General features: G+C 38.9%; 1 protein-coding gene across 4 annotated transcripts in view; it reads right to left on the reverse strand.

The window, feature by feature from the left end:
* The window catches only part of cadm2a (cell adhesion molecule 2a), a 279,639-nt gene that overhangs the window by 20,688 nt on the left and 232,453 nt on the right, over positions 1-26,498 (reverse strand). For all 4 annotated transcript variants that reach the window (XM_079447823.1, XM_079447822.1, XM_079447824.1 and 1 more), the window contains exons 4-5: positions 13,178-13,330; positions 8,008-8,145 (exon numbers count right to left, since the gene is read on the reverse strand). In XM_079447823.1, the coding sequence (XP_079303949.1) occupies positions 8,008-8,145; positions 13,178-13,330 (291 nt within the window). The remainder of the gene's footprint in view (positions 1-8,007; positions 8,146-13,177; positions 13,331-26,498) is intronic.

The following is a 26,498-nucleotide window of genomic DNA, read 5'->3' on the forward strand; positions in this document are numbered from 1 at the left end:
TTATAATAATAATTATAAAAAAATATGGAGATACAAGGTTTCAGAAGGACAGCAGAGATGTGATCATTGAAAATGAACTACCAATCCGTTGTCCGGATTGTCTCTAAACAAATTATGCCCATTTATTATCATATATTAATGAATCATCTCATTCATTCATTCATTCAAATACCCATTAGGACAAAACCAGCACGATGAGGATTTATCATTACTGTCGACTTCTTTTGTCTCCTACAGTTACTAAGCTGTGTGGGTGAGAGGGGAGAGACTTGCCAGCAGACAAAATTGAAATTAAGGTCAGCATGTTTTACATTAATATTTATGACGGTAACCAGTAATTGAAACATTATCGCTCACAACCACACACATGCAGATCCCATATAAAGCGCACGACAATGTTAAAACGGCCTCGAATCTTCATTAGGCACACATAGGGCACGTGTAAATACATACAATTGAACGTGAAAACATTTTACATGAAATTTCGGTTTGAAGACCAGAAGACTTTCTGAAACTGGAACGTTTTCCTGGAACTCTGTGAAACGTCGGGAGAGATTAGCATTTCATTTCAGCTGTGAGCAGTTCTGAATTCAAATGCTGTTTTACACCTAAAAGGAGATTATTAAGAACAACAGGAGGTGCAGCTCATCTCCATCGTCACTACAGTATTTTGCAAGCCCATTAGAAAGAGCAAAAGAGGAATATGAGCAAAACAGACCGATGGAGAGAGAGAGAGAGCGAGCCAATTGTTCTTTATCATCATGAACCGCTTTCAGGATAAACACAGTGGTCATTCCAAGTGCCCGGATGGATGTTTATATGTGTTTGTGACTAAAGTTGGCAGTTGGCTGCGTGTTTGCATGTTGAAAGCTTGCATTCCAGGCGGCAGTTTTCAATTCCCTCACAAAAATTGTGGGTTTATGTTTATTTATGCGGCGTAATCTCCCGCCCGTGGTGAGCCGCTCTCCACCAGTTTCTCCACATGCGAGCGAGTGAGCGACTGATAGCGCATCTCATCTATCTAACTCTAATCCTCATGTCCCAGAGACACGAGAACCGATAACGACAATATTATTTCAACAAACGCCTCCCAATCCCCACTTAAATTGCTATAAATATCAGTTACTACCCTCGATGTTCGCTGTCTTTTCAAATATCCTTTATATCTGGTCAGTGTGGGTTTCCATGTTGAATCTTCCTTCCGGTGCCGTGTGGTTTATCTCTCTAATCCACACAAACGGTCGTTCCCCTGCCGGTTCTCTCGCTGGGGTCAAAAACGGCAGACTGAGATGGGATTTGTTGATGCGATTGTCTCAGGCTGGTTGGAGTTAATGATCTTGTACAGACACACACGTAGACACACATCAATCATCACTACCGCCTGACTGATGACAGTGTTATCGACTGTACGACGGCACATTCACAGAACAAAAGTTTTATCAGTCCTGGTACTACGGATTTGACACAGATGACGGAAATAAGCCGGCGGTATACTGCTTTTTTACGTGTACATACAGCCGAACGCACAGCCTTGCAAAGTATACTTCCTTCATATCATTCGCGTACACACAGGTTTTGATATTGCAATACCTCTCCGGGCCTACAGGGATCAGGTATTCTTTTACTACCTTGAATGGATGTTGCCAGGACTGGGTTGCAACCTTGTGGTCAAACTTATTACTGTAGGAAAATGGAATACGCATGAGCGAAATTTCGGCGGTGCGCATACATCAGAACAGTACTGAAATTTGCATAACGTGCGCTATACCCTGTCCCTCGCGTACGCTTAAAAGGGAATTATACTTCAGGCTTTACGGTCTGCCCATCACATTCTGTTTCACCCAGTAGACCTGTAAAAAGCTCCACGGTAACCAGTTAAAAGATAAAACCTGTCACATTCCCTGTCTATACTTATGTCAAAAGTCCCCATACCGTTATCTGAGAGAAGCCCCACCCACAGTAATCGGGTCATTTTGTTTTGTGTCACCGCCCTCCTAAATTTTCATTCTGATCAGATATAAATAGCACCGACAAGGAAGAAGCCACTTTCTGAATGACCTCTCCGTCTTCACATGTTAGAGATTAGCCGGCTCGTGTGCCGCTGTGAAGTTGGACTCTGTTTCCCGGCCCCCGCAGGTCGGATGAAAGAGGAAGCTTAACCAGCGAGGATCACTGTGTGTTCTGACTCAGTGGTCGCCGTCGGTCTTGTAAGCAGTGCTAAGAACTTTTCTTTTTCTCTCTTCATCACACCCTCTCGCTCTTGTTTGGCTGTGAGCTTTTATCTAGACAGCTGGGCGTTTGTTATTTACACCAGCCAGTGCTCAGCAGATGTTTGGGAGGTGTGCATCTTGGTCCAAGCTTCACCGAACAGTGTGAAATGGCATAAAAAAGCAAGCCAAAGAAAGTTGCTGTTACTTTCACGCACATACAAATAAACAAGTTTTTTGCTTCTGTATTATGTCCATAAGAAATATATTACAGGCCAAATTATTATATACACAAATCGATTAATCGAGTATTCGGATAATAAGTCATTTGTTTCATTTTTAGAAAAATTTACATATTTATCGATGAAATTGCTTGAAAACTAAACCCATCTAGTACATTCTACGCAGTTCATTCGCTCAGACACGCAGAACAGGAAAATGTCATGTTTAAATAACAGGATTCAGCGTCCACAAGTCCGCATCTAGTTATATGGACTCAATGTAGCCGGAGAACAATTTTCACTTGCAAAATAGACTAAAACTAAGCAAAATAGCGTTGCACCATAGCGTCACACAGAAACTAGCACAACGACGAATGCAATTCAAACATACAAGCGGCTCTATGTAATGCACCTGCCATGTATCACCTGTGTGCTACACTGGTAAATACGTCAAATCAATCAATTTATTTATAAAGCACAAATTAAATAACTCACGTTGACCAAAGTGCTGTACAAAAGTTAAGAACTTATAATGACATAAACATTGAAATAAACAGACAATAAAAAAAGGAAATAAAGAAAATTAATAGAGATCATCGCGGTGGTCACGTGACGCCAAACGCAAACGTGGTGGAAGCTTTAACAGATGACGGTAAGTGAATCCAAAGCTTTGGGTTGGCAACACAGAAGGCTCTGTCGCCCCTACTACTTAATCTGGATCTAGGAACCTGAAGCATGAGGGTCGAGATCTGAGTGATCTGGCAGGAGTGTGTACGATCATCAGCTCAGAGAGGTTTGCGGGGAAAGATTATTTACTGCTTTAAAACAAAGAGTAACATTTTCAATTCAATGCGAGACTGGATCGCTAACCAGTGCAGTGAATGTAATATAGCTGTAATGTGAGACCATTTGCGACTACCTGTGAGCAAACGGGCAGTCGCATTTTGGACCAACTGAAGTCGGTGCATAGCAGATTGTGTTATAACAACATTGTGTTTGTACAAATGTGACCATATAGTTACCACAATTGTGACTATTGCGACCACATAGATACCACAATAAAATCATAAAATCAACATTACACAATGCCTTACTCTGTCATTTTGAATTCAGCGAGAAGAAATTCGAGTTTTCAGACGATCCCCGGAGGAGAAAGAAAAGGAACGGTCTCAATCTCTCTTTCTTTCATCGGCTCTGAAGATTTTTCTGTCAGCTAATCTGTTACACTTTCTCGTAGTTTTCCTCCGGGGAGTTATCCTCCCTTAGGGATGTCTGGGGATGGATTCACACCCCTATCATCCCAAAGGACCGCGGCAGAAATATTCCCACTCTCTGAAACCACACAGCACACTGACATGAATATAGCAAATTAAAAAAGCACATTTGTATCTTCATGTATATGTGTAAACTCAGCTCTGAAACGTGGGAAGAGGGGCTGTGTCGTCAGATTTTTGGGATGAAAGCTGGTGGAAAATGTCGTTATGGTACATGTTTTATTCATGCTGCTGCCGAGACACGGGAGGCATTTTAGAATTACATTTTTAATGACTATTGATTGATTGCTCTCAATATGATGTAAGAAAAAGCTGTGGGGGAATGTAGCCTGTGCACATGCTACCTGAAAATATGTTTACATTCAGTTTCGACAGTGATGTTGAAAAATAAGAGACCACTATAAAAATATTACTAATAAAACCTTATAGTATATAAATTGGAGATGCACCGATGCTAAAAGTCATGTTCTAACATTTACATTTACTCATTTAGCAGACGCTTTTATCCAAAGCGACTTACAGATGAGGAAACATTGGAAGCAATTATAACAACATAGGCAACAAAATACATAAGTGCATCAAAACTAGTCCATTTAAGCCTAGCACAGTATACAAAGCTAAGAATAGTGAGGTTAGTAAAAAAAAATTTTAATAGCAGATATTTTGGTCAATGGCCGATAGTTTGAAGAATTGCTTTTATCTGCCGATATATCGGTGCATCTCTTATATAAATACTAGGACATATACTTTAAGGTACTTTAGGATTACCTACCACTTTAAAATCTCCTTGCACTTTCAAACATTCTTAAATCGGGATGTCAGACCAGCTCCAGAGCAAAAGTGGGATATATTGAATACTGAATTATACGAAAATAATGTTTTTAAACTATAAATAAAACTCTTTTAAATAAAAATCTGAAAGATTCAAAAAATTTATATTTACATTTACATTTACATTTAGTCATTTAGCAGACGCTTTTATCCAAAGCGACATACAGATGAGGAAACATTGGAAGCAATTATAACAATATTTGCACTGGTGGTCTCAGACTATTGCAGCCCACCTTGCATGCACATGTTTAATGCAGAAGGTGACTGTCAAGATTGAGGTGTATATGATATTGCAGATTAGTTGATTTTTTTAACAGATTTTTTCTCTGCAACTATTAAAAAAAGTGTCTGAACACAAAGCGACTGAGGCATGTGATATTTTGTGAGGTGGGGATATTGGATTCCATTATAGCTGTCAATTTCACACACACACGGTGTATTTGGCTGCATACTGGGGGGGGGGGGGGAAGTGTGACATGTTCTGCTTCTTTGAGAGCAGTGCAAATTTAATACCATGCTGAATGTCTATACATTCCCAAAGATCCCACAATCACGCGACTGCTATTCCCAGTCCAGGGTTAAAAATAAATGTGTTTATCACAGTTCAACCACACACTGCGTTGAAGAAATGTAGAAAACAGCCACCGACAACAGCTGTCGCAGCTCGCAAACATGCCGACGCAACGACCACAAACACATAAGCAGACAGATGCAGCCACTACAGGAATACAGCGGACCAATCAGAGTGAGCGGGGCCGGAAAGCAATATCCCTTAGTTTACTTACACCGGTCTGTCATGAGACCAAGACAATGAAACCGAGATGAGCGGCCACACCACATAAAGCTATATTGAATGACATCACGGAATTTCAATCTTCCTTTTATCTTTAATTTTTTATTGTACGAGAAACATCCTATGTGTGTGCGTGTGTGTTTCATCCATTTATGACCCACTTTCTTTATGCATCCTTGAAAAGTGTTATTGTCTTATTGGATTTATCCATCACTGTACACATTCATGATGAAAACATCTACGTCTGACACTTCGCAATCAACTGAGAGCCCATAAACTTCAAGGTTTGTGAGACTGTGGAGCAGCGGGGCTGGCATGAACCGCCGTAAACCTCACTGTACAAGCTACACGCTGCATAATATAAATATTTACCACACGACACACTCGCAAACTCATGTGAGGTAAAGATGCTTTCGCGTTTTTAAAAGTCTTTGCTACCTGGTTGCCCAATAAATGTGGAAAGTGAATGGTTTGGTTGTAATAAATAGTGAATTATATTTGTTTATAATACAGCTAGAAATACTACCTGTGATAAAAGACCAAACTGTAGTTTTTGCTTAATTAAAATGAGATCTAAAGACATGCAAAAACCTTCAAAAAGTAGCTTGGTTTTTTTCAATCATGTCCACCAAGATTAACGTACGCCGCCTCGTATACAAATCTGTTGTTTAGTTGTCGGGCTTTAAATAATCATTGTTCGTTAAAGGATACATCTGTGCTAACCTGAGACTTCGATTGTTAATGAATACAAAGATCGTATCAGAAATCTGCAACCACGCACACACAAGCACATCCGTTCCTTAAAAGAATCCTAAACAAAGCAGCTTACATTTTCCTCATTCTCATCGCAAACATCACAGATCCCTTAATGAAATGAAATAAGCTCTGACAATCCTGCCCCGCTTGCAAATTCACATGACCAGAGGGATTGACCGCAGATGTTTTATCTGATAACAAGTCTAATCAGGATCCGGTTCCCAGTCAAAATTATGAGAACCCTTGACTAGATTTTGATAAGAGGCTAAACTTCCAGCTCTGGCTTTGGGTTCTGCTCTTATTTCATTCTTTCGGTCGCAGATTAAAGCTCTGATTTGATGGATTTTGGTGAATGCGGAGTTATGAAAAGCCTTCGAGAGTGGCTTGACAAATCGAGAGATATCCACTTCCACTGCAACTCCACTTTCAGAGAGTTCGACTTTAAAGTGGCGTGATTTGCATGTCTGGAGTGTCGTGGGATGCGGTGTGTTTTAATGCTCTTGATTGCTTGAGCGTTTCTCCTCATAAAGTGAATAACAAGCCATGCGAACTCTTAAGTGTGAATGAGGAGAACAGGCTGTTCCCACACCTGACAAACATAAAACTACAACTCTGTTGTTGCTATGGCTAATACCGACTTGACGAAATTGTTTGCACTCAACAATAAGATTTGTATTTTGTCGTGAACTCCGACATTGTTTAAGGGTTTACCCCTTAAGTGCTGCCTGCATCTGGGTTCCTGACAGTTCATTACATAAGCCATAATGGGAGTTATATGAGATATTCCAGGTGGTAAATAGTCCGAAAATGTTATTCATTGAAAATCTCACTTGCATCTATTCAAATATGAAACAAAATATTTCAACACCAGCTTAGACATCACTAACTTCATAATGTTTGAAATCAAACGTTGATGCTCATATTTAGATTTTGAGCTGCTTGATTTTACAGAGGATTTGTTTTGTTGTTGATTTGTTGTTTTACCTGGGAGTTTGTTTTCATTTACCTCACTACACCTTAATTCAACAATACAAAAAACAAACTACTTCACCGAACTAAGTAATTACAAAGACATGAGAAACGGTTTAGTTCTTCTTTATTCTCTGGGGTTCACTCCTTCCTCACCATGGAGGCTTCTCCCCAAGATTTCGTCCACCAGAGACACTCTGGTAATCATTCAGCGTGGCAAACAACCCAGTCTCGCTGTTAATCACTGTATTTTTAGAAGTGCGACAAACACACAAGCGTTCGCGACTAAGCCACATAAAAGTAATCTGCACAGTACACAATGCAGCCAGAAAGAACATCTACTAAGACAAATCTGCTCTGCAATCATGTTTGCATTTAACTCCTTTCCTCCTGCATTATCCAGAGAGGGAACATCACTAACTGTACATGCTGATGGATTTACAGCACACTGTACGCATTGGGACGCCCCCTTCTAATAAACATGTTTATCTATTATATCCATTTAATTAATGCTATAGCATACAACACTATATAAAATACTATTGTATCCATCTTTGTTACAACTGTTTTGAAAGGGCTTCTTCTGTACCCTTGTGTTCAAGTCTTTGACAGGTTTGGGTGTTCAATTGTGTTCAGGCCTAGGCTTTATACAGACCAATCAATCCTACCACATTACAATGAATCGATCATTTCTTTTTTAATCTTGCGTTGTGCACAGGGCAGGTGCATTATCATGTTGGAATAGAAAAGTGTCCTGACCAAACTCTTGCTATAAAACTAGAAGCACACAGTTCTATAGAATATCACATTATGCTGTAGCATTAACATTTGTATTTACGGAATGACTAAAGTAGTCAGACCTGTTCATTAGAAGGGTGCGTTCCAATACTTTTGTTCATATAGTGTATGCACTCAAAAGCAGATCAAATCTTTATGAAACGTTGAGCTTTTCTCACCTTTGATCTCCTTTTCATTCCTGAACCATCGGACCTCAGCTGCAGGTTTGCTGCCAGAGGTCACACAGGTCAGAGTGATGAGATCTCCCTCCATTGCAGGCTTAGTGAGTCCATTGATCTCTGGTTTCTTAGGCACACCTGGATAGATAGAAAGAGTGTAAATATTGTTTAAACATGTTACATTTACATTTAGTCATTTTGCAGATGCTTTTGTACCTCAATAACTGCATTAACTAATCTACTGCTCTGTAACCTATAAACTGCATTAACTCATCTTCTGGACTGCAACCTATTAACTGCATTAACTCGTATACTCCACCGTAACTTTAAGAACTGCATTAACTTCAACAACTGCATTGCAACTTTATTAGCCAATGTCAATAATTTATGCATACCTAAGTCACTTGCACTATTTTAGTCTAAATTATTATCTGTTCATATCCACCTGTACATTAATGTTCATAGTATATAGCCATCTGTATATATTGTTCATAGTATATACCTACTGTAATTTTTTCATAGAACATTCCTACTGCAAAATATTTTTATAGTCCATGCCCACTGTATTATATTCTCTCATATTGTATTCTGTATTTATTCTAACTGTATATCCTGCACTTGCTAACTGCACTTCTGGTTAGACCTAAACTACATTTCGTTACACTGTACTTGTATATGTGTAATGACAATAAAGTTGAATCTAATCTATCTAATCTACAAAGCAACTAGTAGAAGCAATTTGTGCAACAAAAGAATGATAATGCATAGGTGCAGTAAAACTGGTCTCAGTTAGCCTATCACAGTATGCGAAGCTAATACATTTTGGGGGGGGTGATAGGAAATTGGTCAGAAAAGAAGTAGAAGACTGTAGTAATGGGTCAGATGTTGCCGGAAGAGATGTGGTTGTAGCCGACTCTTAAAGACAACTACAGAATCATTTGATCTTGTGGCAAGAGGGAGATCGTTCCAGAGTCATGGAGCACATCCGGAGAAAGGGCTTGACAGTGATTTTGTCCATTTGTGGGATGGCACCACAGGATGTTGATTAATTGCAGAGAGCAGGGATCGGGCTGGTACATAAGTCTGAATTAGCGAGTGAAGATATGGGGTGCCCAACCAGTGGTGGTTTTGTAGGCCAAGAGCGGAGATTTGAACTGGATGCGAGTGACTATAGGGCGCCAGTGCAACCTAATGAAGAGAGAAGTGACATGCTCTCTTTTCGGCTCGTTGAAGACAACTCTTGCCACTGCATTCTGGATCATCAGATGAGGTCTGGTTGTACATGCTGAAACACCAGACAGTTGATCATTGGAATACTCCGATCTGGACAGGACAAGAGCCTTGCGTAGCATGCTCAGACAGGAAAGGTCTATTTCTCCTAATTTTGTAGAGGATGAATCTACAGGACCAGGTGATGCTGGCAACATGATCTGTGAAGTTCAGCTGATCATCAATTACCACTCCCAGCTTTTTGGACATTCTGGAATGAGTAATGGTTGATGAACCTAGTTAGATGGAAACGTTGTGCTGAGTCTTCGGGTCAGCCCGGATCACAAGCAGTTCAGTATTTGCAAGGTTCAGCTGTAGGTGATGGTCCTTCATCCAGAGTGAAATGTCATTCAGGCATGCTGAGATGCGCAGAAACTGACGGATCATTAGGCTGAAATGACAGGTGGAGCTGTGTGTCATCCGCATAATAAAAGCCATGTGTCTGAATGACAGAACCTAGGGATGTGTATATGGAGAAGAGCAGCAGTCCAAGAACTGAGCCCTGGGGTACCCCTTTTAAACATTACTTAATATTTGTTTTAGTTAGAAATGTCATATAATGGTAAACCATATTTACATCTACCACTATGGATTTAACGATTCTCTGTGAGCCGGTAGAAAATTAATTATAATATTTGATTATTCAAGCATGTTGAGATGTTAAAATTTGCGGTACAGGGCATAAAGTCTGCACTCTCCATGTAAATAAATGGGACATGAGTCACGCTATAAAATCAAATTACACTGAAAATATAATTTTTCCAAAGATGTTTTTAGGTATTTTTGGCAATTTTTATCACGTTGATGTATTTCCAAGTGTTCGTTTTTTGACTAAGTTTGGTTTTAGTTAGTTATAAGATGTTATAAAAAAGTGGTGTGGTAACATGATTTCTTCTTCTTGAGTCAATAGGGTATATAGGCAGGACCTTGATACCACGCTTCACTTCTACTCATTACTGCGCAGACTCTGGGTCCACTGACAAATCCTTCTGCCCATGCCCAGGCTCCATGCTGAAGCTTTTGCCAACATGTGCCCATCGTCTGAAGTTTTTTGATCAATTCATTACAATAGTAGGAAGCTGCATCACGCTGTTCATCTTTTATAAAATCTATGCAGCAAACTTGGTAAACATGGATATGCTGATATTTCACAGACAAATTCTTAGTTAGTGCTGCAAAGACATGGGCAGCATTTGAGAAATAAGAAAAGGCACTTGTTCATTTCTAATTTGTCTTTTTGGAAAAACGTATGGTGAGATCAGTATCGGGAGTCGCATTGCATCGTGAGCTGAGTGAATTGTTACATACCTATCTACCAAAGTTTCAACGTTATATTGTTTAAGCATTTCTGCCATCACACGGTGAATCCATCATACGGCCCGGCCTTAATAGAAACAGTAGGTAAAGGAGAGTTTAATGGAACTAGATTATAGATCTTTTATTTATCGTATGCTATCACATATTCCAGCCCTTTTTATTTTGCCTGGGGTTTCTTCCATCATTGAGGTTAATTTGAATCGAGACCCTTTACACATAGTGCTTATTTGAACAAGTTTAAAAGTAATAGTGTATCTTAAATAAAATAGAGGTTACGACATAAGAAAGCTTTATATGGCTTAAACATTTCTTTACTTTACTTATGATTTATCGGACAGACTTCTTCAGACCCTTTAAAGTACCTCCAAACACGCTTACATCTCATCCCGAGTCTTGAGACACTGAACCCCGCTTGTGATGATGTCACGTCTTCCACGTATAAAAGCAATCAGCGTTTCAATCTGATGAAATATTTCAAGCGCACAGGAAATTCTGCGGCCCGCAAATATATTACTGTGTCATATGTTTCCTTTTTGAGGTAGCGGACTTAGACAAAGAAAAATCAATAGGGAACATTAGTCAGGAAAATTAGATATTGGGTTCGCTCTGATTGAAGATGAGATCAGACGTTTGGCATTCAGTTCACAGGCCTTATTGCTCCCTTGAGTATGAGGCCTTAATCACATCCCTGAGAAATAAATCACAGCAAAAACAACCACAGTGAACTATGCATTAAAAAGCAACAGAGTAAATACATCAGTCATGCCACAGCAGTGCGACCTGTAACCTCAGCTGGACCCTGCGAAGCTTTTTACATTGTCCTAGGATAAGCTTAAAGGACGACCAGATGCATTTCTGTATCTTTTCTGGAAAATTCGCTATTCGTTATTTGTTTTTAGCAGAAAGACACACGTCAACATGAGTAACAACATATGTGATAATGTTACAAATAATCATTGGTTAAAATATTACATATTTTTTCTACATAGTAATTATTAGAAAATGCAAACGAATCCATTCATGTATTTACAAAGCCTTGGACGCTTGTTTACAACAAGTGTACAACTGTAATGATTTTAATGGTGTACGCCAACTAATTAAAACCAGCCCGGCTAATTGGGCTCCTAATTAATGCAGAAATATGGCATTAAGCAACATTTGTGGGCTGTCACAGATGACATTATGGCTGGTATGTCTGGGACTCGAAACAAAGTCTGTTTGACTTTTGATTGACAAAAGTAGGAAAAGATGATAGAGGGAGAACTAATTAAACTTCTTTCTGTGTCATTTCTCGACACTGTTCTGTGATCATCTGCGCCTTTGTAGAAGGCGACCGGGTGAATCCATTTAATTAAATTCTGATCCCGGCCAATGTTAGATTCGAGACGCCCCCGTCGCATTCTGAGGTAAAATTCTGATTATCTATCACCATGAGGCACCAATTTTGCCATTTTCTTTCAAGATGTTAATTCTTCCATGTAACTCCATCAAAAATAATCGAATTCTTACACGATTTATCACACGTTTAGTAACAATACAGCAATATTTATAAGCTTCGCATGGCTAAAGGTAGAATTTCTGTATTTTTTCAGAAGCGTATAGTGCCAATATTGTCTTGTTATTTCTGGTTAGTTTAGTAACTAGAACATATATTGAATCATACTGCTGGCGATTGATCCTGACATGAGGACATGAGTGGCACGTCAGATCATAATAAATACATAAAGAGATAAATATCTAGCAGTCTCACACGCACAATCTGTTCAATGATCATCGAAGTCATATAGCAAACAAACCTTGAAATTGAAGTTTTGTTGAAGAATTATTAATATTTTGAATTATAGCTTTTCTTTTTTAAGCTTTTATGTTAATGTTTACTTAAATTTTTATCAATTGCTAAATGTGATTTATATGTTTTAAATGTAGCTACATAAGATTAATACATTTTTTATCGATTTCCAGTTAATAATTTTAGCGCCCCAGCTTAAACTTATAGTTTCTAATTTTTAAATGTTACACTAAAATCAGAAACATTTATACATTTAGTTTAAGTTTTATTTAGGCCAATATTTTATATGATTTCAATAAACAGAAATGTAAAGTACTGTACAATAACCTTGCGTCTGTAGCCCAAAAAGAGTCAGATGACGGTTTCATTGGTTAATTTATGTATTAAATCGTGTTTTGTAAAAGGAACAAGATTTGTTAGAAATGTTTTTAAAAAGAAAAGGTCCGGTCTGTGTCTTTAAAATGTAAAAGATATTAAGCAATTGGTTTAGAAAATTGTACAGTTATGCCTGGTTTCTGTATGTGAGTACTTCTGAATAATTCTGATCACAAATTCCCCAAATCTGTACGAATTTCACAGAAATTATTCAGTTTTTTATTAACATTATAATTTCAGATTTACCCCGTCTAGTTTCAATCAATTGGTTGGTTCAATCAAATTCAGGACTATGCTAAAATACGATGACTCAAAAACTTCTGATAATGAATAAATCACTGCCAACCAATATAGTTCAGTGTCATGTGAATTATGCTGTAATCTTTTCCGTCACACAATGGGTGTGAAATGAACTCTTACCCAGGACGGTGACATAGGCCTTGGCTGTTTTGACAGGCATGGTGAAGAGAGAACAGGTGTACAGCCCTTCGTCTCCCAGCGTGACCTCGCTGATGCTGATAGTCAGCTCCTGCGACGTGGCTCGGACCAGCTCGATCCGGTTATCCCTCAGCGCTGTGGGAACAAACAATCAAGAGAGCGAGATTAATTATGACACCTTCATTAGCATTTAAGAGCGGAGGATGTGACATTCCCAGTATTCCCAAACCGGTCTGGGCTATTTTTATGTAATGACTGCGTTTCTCTGTCAACACTACAGACGTGTGATCATAAAAAAATATTTTTAAAGGGTTTTGTAATTTTGGAAAATAATGAAAAATTAATTAACAAACAAAGGTGAGATTTTGTTCCCACACTGTGCTTTCGGATGAAGATCAATTCTATTACCACGGGAAAAATTATTTTCTGATGGATTTCAGTCAGAGGCCAAATGGAATATGGATCAGCCAGAATTCAAATTCAACATCAGTCAATGGAGAGTTCAGAAGGAACGTTCATTGATTTTAAAAATTCATGCATGATTTCTTTCTCTCTCACTCGGAAGATGCAAGGAACAAAAGAACGAGCGTTTGGTATTTACAACACCCGTGAGTACAGAAAGAATAAAAGTGTAGTTCAATCTTATTATGATTCTAACCTGTGTGAAAAAGACCCCTTAGGATACGATTGAAGTTATGACACCTTTTAGTCACTGTCATTACACCAAGCTCATGCAAAGGTCAAGGGTTAACGTTCAAGACGGGCAGAACTCCTGAGGCATCGTTAACTTTTTTTAATGATAATGACCGCGCCGGGAAAAGAGTACGGCACGTTGTGACATATACACCATGTGGCGGCACGGTTTAATCAACGGAGAGACAAGGTCACTTATCCTAACCTTCTGCTTTCCATAAAACTCACTCAGACATTTTTAGCTTCATTGACGCCGCGTTACAACCTGCCGGAATATTCGCAGGTGCGCTTTATGGATCCTTTCCTCCTAGGGAGGATAGAAAGAGCACGTCCTCGCGGTCAATCATTGCTGTGACCTTTTGGAACTCCGTTAATAAAAAAGTTGGTCAATGCCTCAGTCGTTACCCTTGTCAAACTACCTGGAAACTTTAAATTGAGTACGGCAGATGGGGAACATACTTTATAACTGTAGCTTCCCAAGCAACAAGGCTGCTCGTACTTCATAGTAGTTACACTATAGTCAAGGAAAATTCTATTCTGGAAAATATATATATTATATTATTTAGGGGTTACCCCCAATAGTCGAAGATTCGATAGATAGGAGGAGCCTGATTTGACAACCAATCTCACCGTTGAATATTTTCAGAGGTGTTATCCAATGGGGATCGTGCCATTTTGGTTATATGGGCAATGGCGTGGTAGACGGGCACACATCGCGCCAGTAGGACGGAGAAAGGGTGCGCAGAAAAAAAGTGAAAGAGACTTTTTGACTACTTACATGGTAAGATGCTTTATGGCTTTCCTCCTTTACATGCCGTAACTTTATTGGTAGTTCATTGGTAAAGAACGTGCTGTATTCTCGTTTGTAACAAAGAATGCATGATTATCAAGTAAAATGTGCAAAATATCTTTAAGGCAAGATCTGGTCTAGTATGGCACTGTTGGCACAGTATTGTACGTCACGTCGTAACAGCGATCAGGATTATCCTGTGTTTTTAGTTTTGAGTGGCAGTCGCAAATGACCAGATCATTTTTAGTGGGAGATTTGCAGTTAGCGGCAAACGCAAATGTTTCGTTGTTGGCACGGAGGCGGTGCGCAAAATCCTTCCACTGGCACCGCCCTTCGCAAGCTCTCTTTTGCGTGCTGGCTTTAACCTTTCAAGATTTCATTGAACTCAAAACATTTATTCATTTGGCAGACGCTTTTATCCAAAGCGACTTACAAGTAGTTTTATACAGTGGCACATTACTGCAGAGCAATCAGGGGTAAGGTGCCTTGCTCAAGGGCACTTCAGTCATGACCTGCTGGCACTGAGATCGAACCGGCAACCTTCTGATCACAAGCCCAACGCTCTAACCACTAGGCCAAAGCTCTAAAAAAATCGTTTTTTCTCTGATTCTGTCACATCACAATATGTGAGAAACGCTTAAAAAGTACTCCTTTACGGAGATGAATTCATTATCATCTCACAGCAGGCCGCACCTTGCAGTCATACGGAAACGTACACCGACGATTACCATGTTAAAGGAACTAAAGGAAGCATAAAGTGCACCACGCAGAAACACTCCGGGTAGCCAAACAAACATCGCACAGACTCCCCCACATGCCGCTGAACCTCTCCGACCTCTGGTGCCTTTAACTGATGTTGTGTGGTGACTGTGTGCTTTTCATATGTGTGTCTCCCCTGAGGCCTGAGTGTAGCTCCCTTTGGACCGCAGCATCTCTGAGGTAATTGAACATAATGAGCTTCATTACAGTAAGAGAGCCAAGCCAACTGTAATGAAAAAAGGGACACGTTGTACATAGATTTTTATGCTTTACTGTCCTCTACGAAATGCATTGTACTGTGACTACAGTATAGGCACACATTTACTGACTACACTGGCGTGAAGAGCCAGATTGAAGCTGTCTATACTGGAGACGTCGACTCTGTCCATCACCAGCTGGCTTTGCATATCACAAGCCGGCTTTGTAAGAGCAGCTGTTTATTATTTGACTATTTATGTTCAATTCACACAAATTATTTTTGCAACTAAAATGTCTTTCAGTTGGATGGGGAAAATAATGGACAGGCAAGAGGGCAAATTTTGTGTCCACATAAAAATGCTCTAACTACTAATTTAAAGGGATAGTGCACACAAATATAACAATCTTTCATTATTTATTTAATATCATGTCATTCCAAACCTATATAACTTTCTTTCTGCAGAACACGAAAGAAGATAGTTTGAAGAACGCTGCTAACCAAACAACATTGGTCCCCATTGACTTCCATTTCATGGACACAAAGCCCATGATACATTTCTCAAAATATCCTCTCTTGTGTTCCACACAAGAAAGAGTCATATACAGGTTTTAAATGACATGTGGGTGAAGACGTTTTTTATTTTCATGTGAACAGGGTGTTGTGCGAGGGTGCACACGTACAGTGTAGAAATAAGCTTCAGCTAAAACTCACATTCAAAGACACTCTCCTGCGCAAACACACACACATTCTTGCTTCTGAATTCTAACCTCACAGCCTCTGATATTTGGCTCTACACGAGTTGAGGTATAGAAGTTCTTTCTGCTGAATCTAATGCATTTCAAGTATTCTGTGGAACGAGGGCTTTGGCATACACATACATATTGAACAGATTCTACTGCATTGTACACACGGTCAAACGACTATCGTTCACTCCACAAATATCTGGAAGCTTATTTTGCTTATTTTTGGGCAATAAGCCCAATTCCACAGCACGATTCTGACTGCTGAACAGAACTAAGAAGCTTCAGGAAAATGCCGGTAACTTCAGTCAGTTCAGTCAAATGCCAAACAAACAGTCTGTTCTCATTCTGTTCCATGTACTGCAGGAAGGGAGGGCGCATATCTCCCATATGTTTCACTTGAAATGTCTTAAAGGGATTGTTTACCCCAAAAATGAAAAATCTCTTGTCATTCCAAAACAATATGACTGCCGAAGACAAAAAAATAGATGTTGGAGGATGTTGGTAACTAAACAACATTGGCCCCCTTTTATACCAAAATACAGCAGAAATCCCATTTAATAAAATATAGTAAAGAAAGACATGCTGTACACAGGCATTGAAACATTAGACATTACACTAAGCCTATACACACAAAATTCCATCATCTTCAAAGGGTATGCCCAGTTTAATGTGTTGCGTAGAATTATGGGCTTAATGTTTCAACTTCACAAACACCAATATACACAAAATTACAAAATGCAAAAGATCTTGTGTGGAACTAAACATAAGATTCTACAATATATGTAAGATACGATTTCTTGTAAAGACAAACACTGCTAACATATGTAAGAAATATGTATTATTACTACTAAATAAAACTGACTAGCACACAGGACGGCTTAATGCACTGTAGGATTTGTGAAATCAACTTTCTTTCAGTACAACAAAGCAGCAGGTCAAGAGGTTTTGTGCTGAACTCCATTCTGTGTATTGATAACACAGAAGCAGTTCAGCAAATCAATACACAGAATAAACCAGAATCGGCAATGATGCTTACTTATTAAAATTTAATGGATGCGTGCTTTGGCTCACCCAATGACAGCATTAGAGATGACATGTGTTTTCCCTCACAAGTAACCAAAAGCTGGATAAACTGATAGATGCACGTGTTCGATTTCGCAAGGGCAACATCAGTTTCATTTACAGCCACTGTTGACTGGGCGGATCCTGTAATATTCATGAAGCGATTGGGATTCTAAAAACACTTTTTAAAAGAAGACATAAACAAACTACTACTCCTAGAATTCGGGCGCATCACAAACACAAAAGGTTTTATCAAGGATCAGAAATATGAGAGAAAACCCAAATGCCCTTTGATTAAGAAACTGATCTTCCCGTGTAGACATGAAAATGGTGTCAGATTGCTCTCAGGTGGGAATCACACTTTGATGAAGTTTCCTGCAAAGCCTCTAAAGTGATCATTTCATTGCGACGCCATTAATTAATGGCGCATCTTTTTGAATTGCGGAGGTCATCGGAGCCGAAGTGAAATAATGCAAGTTGAAGAACGTCTTGTGTAATTGATAATAAACTCTTGTGGTATAACAAGAAAGCCCCTTTCTCATCTGCACCACCACTCATCTCTCATCAGAGACAGATCAAGCAGACAGGATTACAAAGAGAGAGGATGACCGAAGCGAACAAACACTTCCTCGCCTGCCTCCTTAGAGCTTAGATAGACTGAGATACCGTTCCACACAACTAAACGTCATGCTGTGAGAAGCTCTGCTTCATTTCATTTCTTTGGGGCTGCTAACCTAAATCAGACCATGTTGTCATTTTTTGCAGGATCTATTGACATAAATGCATGATAATATACGTACATAGCTATATCTTCAGAGGTGTATTATCACCTTACATAATTAAACGTTATGTTTTTATTACCTTAGAATGAGCTATTTCTACCTCCATACACCGCATGCAATTCGCCATGTTGTTCCTACAGAAGCCCTAAATGGACAAACTGCTCATTTCGTAAGTACATTATCGCCATCTTCATAAAACAGCTGTATTCTACTAAAATGCTTTTCATTTGTTGTCATTTACAAGAACTATTTTGAAGTTGTATAACAAAATGAAGAGTGAACTGAAAGTATAAAGTGTGAATTTAAAGCACGCAAGCCATGGCTATTTCTGTTTAAAAAAGAAGTACACAAAGTTTTAAGCAGGAAATTTAAGTTTGAGATCACTGCACTCCCAATGTTATTTTAGATTACAAAAATTTGAACTTTGAAAAACTTTTCTGTTTATTGAAATCAAATGAAATATTGGCCTATACATTATTGGAAAAACTAAATGAAAAACGTTTCCTCAGTGCCTTAAACTAAGTTCAGTTTATTTCTAAGATCAATAAACACACAACTAAAATAAAACGAAATATATAGAAAAATAAAGAAATAGTTAATACTGTAAAATGACAAAAGCATGTAACAAAATGGCTTAAATGTAACTATAATTAACAAACTAAAATGGAAACTAATTTAATATGTTAATAGAACAAAAAAAACAATAATAACTCTGCAAAGAAAGGTTGCTTTAAACTTTCAAGCAATTTCATGTTTCAAAAAGAGATGGCAAAGTTACAGATTGTGGCTTTAAAAAAAAGCTACATTTACAGACTCTCACAGATTTTTTTTATTTTTACCCATATCATACCCCAGTTCAGATTCATGGAGCAGAAATGCAGAGAAAGTTTGTCCGGGTGTGATAATGACAGAGGAAATTACATGGAGTCTGACAAGGCGTTATCATAAAGTTACACCCATTCTTCCCCCTCATTAACAAATGATGTTCGTTAGAAAAATAGTGCCATCCATTCAGCAGTGATTGAACAACCATCTAATTATCATGTTTAATTATACCATAAATCAGAGCATGATTGATAAATAAGTACCACCCTCAGAATCACTAATGGGGTCTTTCATTACATCTTACTGTCTCAAATCTCTTCCAGAGGAAATACATCCTGCTCCGTGCAACCACAGCTGACACGAGCGGGAGGAAACAGGAGGTCAAGAGGAGGTGGAGACGTTTATCACATTCTGGGCTGTGTGAGTGACATTTTTCTGATTATAAATCTTTAAATCTCTGTTCTTCAAAACCATCCACTACAATCTGCAGCTATCTTTGAACATTTTACAGCATGCTTTACTATCAAGATATTAACATAAAATGTGCGTCACACCGTCATAAACATCATATTTGAAATGTGAGCACATGAAGCCCAAGTACCCCCCCATTGTTTCCTTGCCTCCCTGTGCCCCTTTCTCAAAATAAATTCACTGCGCTGACCTTCCTGCCTCTCGCTGGTCAGCTCTGTTTCTAAATCTCATCGGACGGGAGTCTTCCCAGGGCCGTCACATCTCAGTAATTCTCACAGACGTCTCAGCAGCTCCTCCACAGGGAAAACCAGCAGGCTTCTGAGCTACTGTTTTTATGGGCCTGCCAGTCCAAACAACAAAATACAAGCATTGCCTTTCGCTCTTCTTATTCCCTCGTTCTTTTTCTCTCTCTCTCTCGTTCCGTCGCATTCTCGCTTGTATTCTGTCACTCTTGCTTCCCTTTTTCTCTGTATCCTCTTAAACTAGGACGACAGCCCATACATTGCAGGTAAGAGGAGGCTGTTCTGCTGTTGTCTTAAAAAGAACATGAAATGGGGAAATATATCATTTGTGTAAACATGAATCTAAATTTTTAAATACATTTTATTAATAATCAATTAAAGTATTAATAAAAGCTAAAACACAGAACATCTCAATTTACGGTCCTCTATTCTAAATAGTTTTTCATATACAAAATATGTTTTTGGCAAATGCTTTGGATAAATGTAAAGGTAGACTGAAAGTAGTGCTAGACACGAAAAAAGGGGGAACTTTGTGTCACGAACACAAATGAATAGATTACAAATTCCCTTGAGACTGTGTTGATATTTCATGTATTTACTAATTCTGTAATAAAATCTCTTCCATCCTGTTACAAAAACACATCCATATTCCATTCAAAAACCATGTAAAAAATAAAAGATTCAGATAACACAATTTGAATAGTACAATATGTGTGTTATTACATTCATTGTTTACATTTTTTGAAGACCTTACAGCCAATACATCACAGATTCAATGGAAAAGCTCAATTCCTTCAGGTAGTGAAAGGAATTAATTTATATTTGTCTACAAAATAGATTTCAACACTTTACATAAAAACATTCTTTTAAATGTGTATTTCACACAGTGTATAAAGAAAGCCCGGTGTCTTCATGTTTTTGACTGCATCAGGCTAGTCACACAAGCTCGCCGCTAGCAGGCAGATGGGTGCTTCTTGTTAAATCGCATGACCTTGTGTTCTGAATCTGTGCCAATGAATTTTTCTGAAAATGACCAGCTAATAGTTTATATTAAATCAATTTCCCACAGGGCGCTGGAGATGGCGGCTATTATTGTTGCGGTAAATTACGTTAGCATTGCTGAACTAGCACTTAGCATCGCTTAATGGTGATTTGCATTCAGCACGCATTAAGTGCCGGCCTCCACAGATCTCTCCGACGCCCGAACACCTCCCCAGCCTCCCGCGCTGGCCAAAAAAACGTGATGTAATGTTGTTACACGCACGATCCATCAAAGCGCACATGCTCCGTACACACACACTGCTGACCTCGAACACACCCCGCGCAAGAACGCGCCGAGACTGTGCATCCAGCAGCCGGAGATGACAGCAGGTGCCGCGGCTGATACCTTGCAAGGTTGAGTCGTGCTGGCAGGAGAATTTACTGCACCATTGGCTATAGTGATGGGGTGTCGCGGTGGGATTTGGGTGTCATTCAAAGAGCAGGCTTTGTTGGAGCCTTTCAGGATCGCCTTGAGAAGACAACCAAAACAGTGCGCTCCACAGTCGCCTCGGGTCATAAAATCTGACAGTACATTGGCCCATTAGGATCTGGATATATTCAGCCTGTGTGTCTCGTCTGCTGTTTAGAGCTGTTGTTTCCCAAGACACGAGGGATTCGGTGCATTAGGGACAAAAATATGACATAGTCCTCAAGTTGTGAGACTTTTAAGAGTTTGCTTTTTAAAATAGTATTTCATATACCGGGAGAGCTCAAAGTAATACATTGCTTTTCAGGCCACTGCGCTTTTCTGTCTGAACGAGGCTTAAATAACGTGTTTGAAGTTTTCTAGTGCTGTGATCCCGAGTTAACTGAGCCTGTATTTCATACCGGGCATGCTTAGTTAACCACACATACTTGTGTTGGAGACATGTGAATGAGGTGAAAAGTTGAACTCTTATTAATAGAGCTGAGTTCGACAGAGAGCAGATGGATATCGTACGCTCTCTGTATGCTAACACAGGATTACGATGTGAATAAATGATGTTTGCCATCTGATCCGTTTCCATAGTGTTCACTTTCCTCACCTTCAAGTTGAGCTGTGGATTAAATTGTACATGTCACAAAAATGTCAGCGTGCAACATATGGAGATGTGTGCAGCATCTAATTCATCATCTCTTAAAGTGATAGTTCACCCAAGAATGAAAATGATGTCATCATTTACTCTTCAAACATATGACTTTCTTTCTTGTGCAGAACACAAAATAAGATATTTTAAAGAGTTTTGGTACCCATTCACTTGTTTAGACACAAAACCAGTGCAAGTCAAACAGCTGTTTCTGTTCAAAAGAACTGTTGTTCTGTTTCCGATATTCTTCAAAATATCTTCTTTTGTGTTCTGCAGAAGAAGAAGAAATCATGCAGGTTTAAAATGACAAGAGGGTGAAAAAATGATGACAGAATGTTTGGGTGAACCATCCCTCTAATGTCTTAAATATATATGTTTTGTTACTGTACATATTTTTTAAATATTAGAATCTTCAGAATGGTATGACACTATAAAGATGTCAAAAGTTAGCCGAGTTGGTTTTTAAAAGGTTACAGAGTTTAAAAGGTATTGCGTGACAAGCATGACCCGAGTGGTTCAACATGACACAAGAAATACTTTTTTGACATGTATAATTAAAATGTTTGTTGCTACTTTGCATCCAAGCTGTCCACACACAGTCAGACAGGTCAGCACAGATGGGCAGGAACACTTTGGCCTCCCAGGAGCAGATGAAGTCCATAAAACTTCTGCTGTGGTAGTTAAACTAGGATGCTGATGACCTGCTGTCTCCGATCACCCTGAAACACATCTTGCATCCTTTTTGACTATAGGAAGCCTTAGCTTATGCATCACCTTTAAAGGGACAGTTCACCCAAAAATTCTGTCATCATTTATTCTCTTGTCATTTCAAACCTGCATGACGTTCTTTCTTCGGCAGAACACAAAAGATATTTTGAAGAATGCTGGTGACCGAAAAACAACGGCACCCATTGACTTGCATTGGTTTGCTGTCCATACAATAGACAAAATATCTTCTTTTGTCATCCTTGAACTTGTGTTAAAAAGTAAAAAGATAAAGTTTATACATGTTTAAAGAGATGCATTATACTATCGTGATTTCCAAGGTATGTTTCAATATTATCTATATTATTATCCTGTTATCGCAATTACAAAATTGTCTCAATAATATCGTGGTCACATAACTGTGTGAAACGATAGGTCTTCCGGGCCTAACATAGAGAATGTTAGAAAAAATAATAGATTTTACCTTTGTCAAGGTCAATCTGGTGCAATTATTTTGTTTGATAAAAAGGATTTTTAGGTCATTTGACACCTCTCGGACTATAACTCATTCCTCTAAGCAACAATTGTGATTAGAAAAGAAGATGCTTATGGCACGTTTCCAAGTCATCATTTGTCATTTTAAATATTGCAATAAATAGCGTGCCGTTGACTTTATACCGAGGTATTATCATAAGGTGTGATTTTGATATCGTTCCATCCCTAGCGAACATCATTCTGGTTCTACATTCTTTATGCTGGGTAGGTAGCCATAAAATAGAGGCTGCAAAAATGTAGCGTTTGGAAGTCATCTCTGAGTTGCAACTTTTCTCAAAGTCTAAAAATGCCCAAATGAACTTGCCAGGACTATATTTGCCTTGGGGATCGAGAGAGTCAGAAATTTCCCAGCAGTATGCACCGCCTTATATGGAGCCGGGGTTTCTCGTCTGAGCTGTGTTCAGCTGCTGCTCAGAGTTAATGAGGACCTGTCGGTAACCGTGTCTATTGCTCAGCCATACAATACTGTCAGAAAGTCAAGGATACGGGAATGGAAGCTCTTATTGCCTTGACATTATGCTAATACAAACCCTTATTACCCAAACCTGTGATACACTTGAAACTCTATAGACTTACAGCACGGCAAGAGCCAGACCGTCCGTTTAGCTGACGGTTACAAAAGAGAAGCGAAGGAGAAAAGAAAGTTTTTCTCCTTGTCTTTTGTCCTTCATACGTTGATGTGAAGCAGGTGGGGGGCTGCCATAAAATGGCCCTTTAATTTTTTTCATTTATCTTTCTTTCGCAGTCCTTCCGAAGAACAGGTCCGGCTGTTTTACGGCCCTGGGTGAGAGCGGAGCTTATTTGGTACGCCGGGAGATTTATTACAAGACTAATGCTGGCGAATTCCACCAAGACGAGCCAACGTCTTTTTAAAACCACTATAAATTGAAAAATATAACCTTTCACCATACAGGGAGCACATTGCACAACGTCGCTCACGGCAAAAATACAGCAGTTGGCAAAATACAGCAAGAAAGACCAATTTTTCCAAAGTTTCTAAACTCTATTCAGGCACAGCGAATTTTAAATGCATCAAAGGCTTGACTAATAGATTTTTGAGCAGGAGAAGCTGGTGCACGGGGAGATTGATACAGTTGAATAATATATTAGCTTTCTGAAGAGTTTCATATTCAGACGGGATTTGCGATTGCATTTGAGTACTGGCTTGACCGCACCTCTCGCTGGTCATCCATAACTCAAATTCCAATGGTCAAGTTGTGAGAAATATAGTATGAAATATTTCAATAAATCTGGCATGACTCACCGAGGGGAGAAATTTGTGGCGGCACAAAACAGCCAAACCTCAATCTCCAAATGCATCTAAAAATAAAACCTATTCGCATGAGGGTGAAGGAACGTGGCGATGTCATGCAAAGAAACAGTGGTCAAAAGCGAGACTATGGCGATTCTTTTTTAAAGTTTGATTTACAAGACAAGATTACAAAACGTAAGTTGAGATCGATCATTTATGGGATGACAGTTGCGAGAAGAAACAGTTGTATGTCTGTTTGCTTTGGCCTAAATGCTCTTTAGATTTATTCTAGCATTACATATGTGCATTTAAAGCGTATGGTATTTAGCAGCATCTAGCAGTGAGATCGCAAATTGCAACCAATGGCTCACTCCACCCCCTCCCCTCCATTTTGAAGCACTATGGCAGCTGACACAGGACTAAGATGTCGTCACATCTTCGCTTCTTTGCCGAAGGAGATAACGCATTTACAAAAAGAGCAATTTGTCAGTTTAGGGCTACTGTAGAAACAACATGGTGAATTCCATGTAAGGGGACATGCGGTGTTTGTAGATATAAATAGCTCATTGTAAGAAAATACAAATATAACGCTTCATTATGTAAGGTCTTCATACCCCTCTGAAGATATAGTTATGTATATTATATTGTATTTCTGTCAATAGATCCTGCAAAAACTAAAATCACATTGGACCTTTAACTTATACATTTTGTTTTTAATTAGTATGGGTGTTCTTTGAGATCAAACCCACGACATGTGCACTGTTAACACAATGTTCAACCAGTTTAGCTACCAAAACACCCTGCAAATAAATTTCATGCCATTTGCATTTTAATGACATAAAGACAGCTAAACATACAATGCACTACATGTTTTGTAAATTAATTGCTACAGTTCTTAAAGGCAAACATTCACAGAGCAGAATGTCTAGTTCTAAAAAAACGGCCTCTGTTTTGGAAAACAGAGCATTTTCATCTGCTCATGCATGTAGAAAACTGAGAAATTACATGCCACTCAAAGAGGCTACATTTACAGCAACCGAGCAATTGTTTCTCAAGAAATAACGCTATAAGAATGCAGAGCAAACAGAGGTGGGAGAGAGAGAGAGAGAGAGAGAGAGAGAGAGAGAGAGCACGAGCTGAATCACTCAGAATTCATGAATGCCAAAACCTATGAAGTGCTCGCAGGAATTTGTGTAAACAAATCACACTGATAACACACATCTCTCATACACAAAATGAGTATTAAACATGCGCTATAATGGCTAATATCTCATGCCATTTCAATACATTATGCATAAAAATGTTTAACCCGTGAAAAATTATTCATAAGAATGCCTTTCAGGCAGAAGAAATGTAATCAAAATGCACAGGTATTAGGCATGCAGAACAGGCTCTTAAACATATACGGCCCGTCCGCTGGTGTTTTCAACCACCTAAACGGTGAAGACTTGATGCATCGGGATATAATACATAAATGGCAATTATCTATATTCTAGAGACAGTGTTTCATTTAAAGAGGCCTAAATTAATCAAGCCGCTATTGCGGTCTGTACATTTTGTCAGAGGGATGTGACAGTTATTGTGTGCTTAAAATCTAGCCGGGTTTCATTACATTACTCACGAACGCAAGGTACGCTGCAGAAAAAAGGAAGAAAAGAAAAAGAAAATTTAGCGTGTGAGAAAGGAAAGAAGATGAAAAAGCTCCAAAAAACAGGTTGTATAATTCTCATGATGATGTGGCACCTGTGCATATGTAATTATTTTTATCATCTGCTCCCCCTGACAGAGACAGGAAAGCAAACAGTTATTTAAAATGTCTTATGTTTTCCTCACCTCTCTCAGCTTTGAAGGTCAGTCATGCTTAGATGTTCATTCATGCTTAGGGTGACCCAGAAAACAGATGTATTCATCAGGTCAGTGTAATGCGGGTCGGAGCCAGACTTGTAATAGCCTATGATTACTCTTTCTATATTTAAAAGGCCACGGATGAACAGACCATCTATGTAAACCACCCTTAAAACCCTCAGATAACAAATTCAGGCGTCTTTAAAGGAAAGGAAGTGTGTTCTGATGTAATGAAGTGAGGACCTAAATTGTCCACAAAGACAAATTTGCTA

Source organism: Barbatula barbatula (assembly GCF_947034865.1).
Source record: "Barbatula barbatula genome assembly, chromosome: 24".
Classification (NCBI taxonomy): Eukaryota; Metazoa; Chordata; class Actinopteri; order Cypriniformes; family Nemacheilidae; genus Barbatula; species Barbatula barbatula.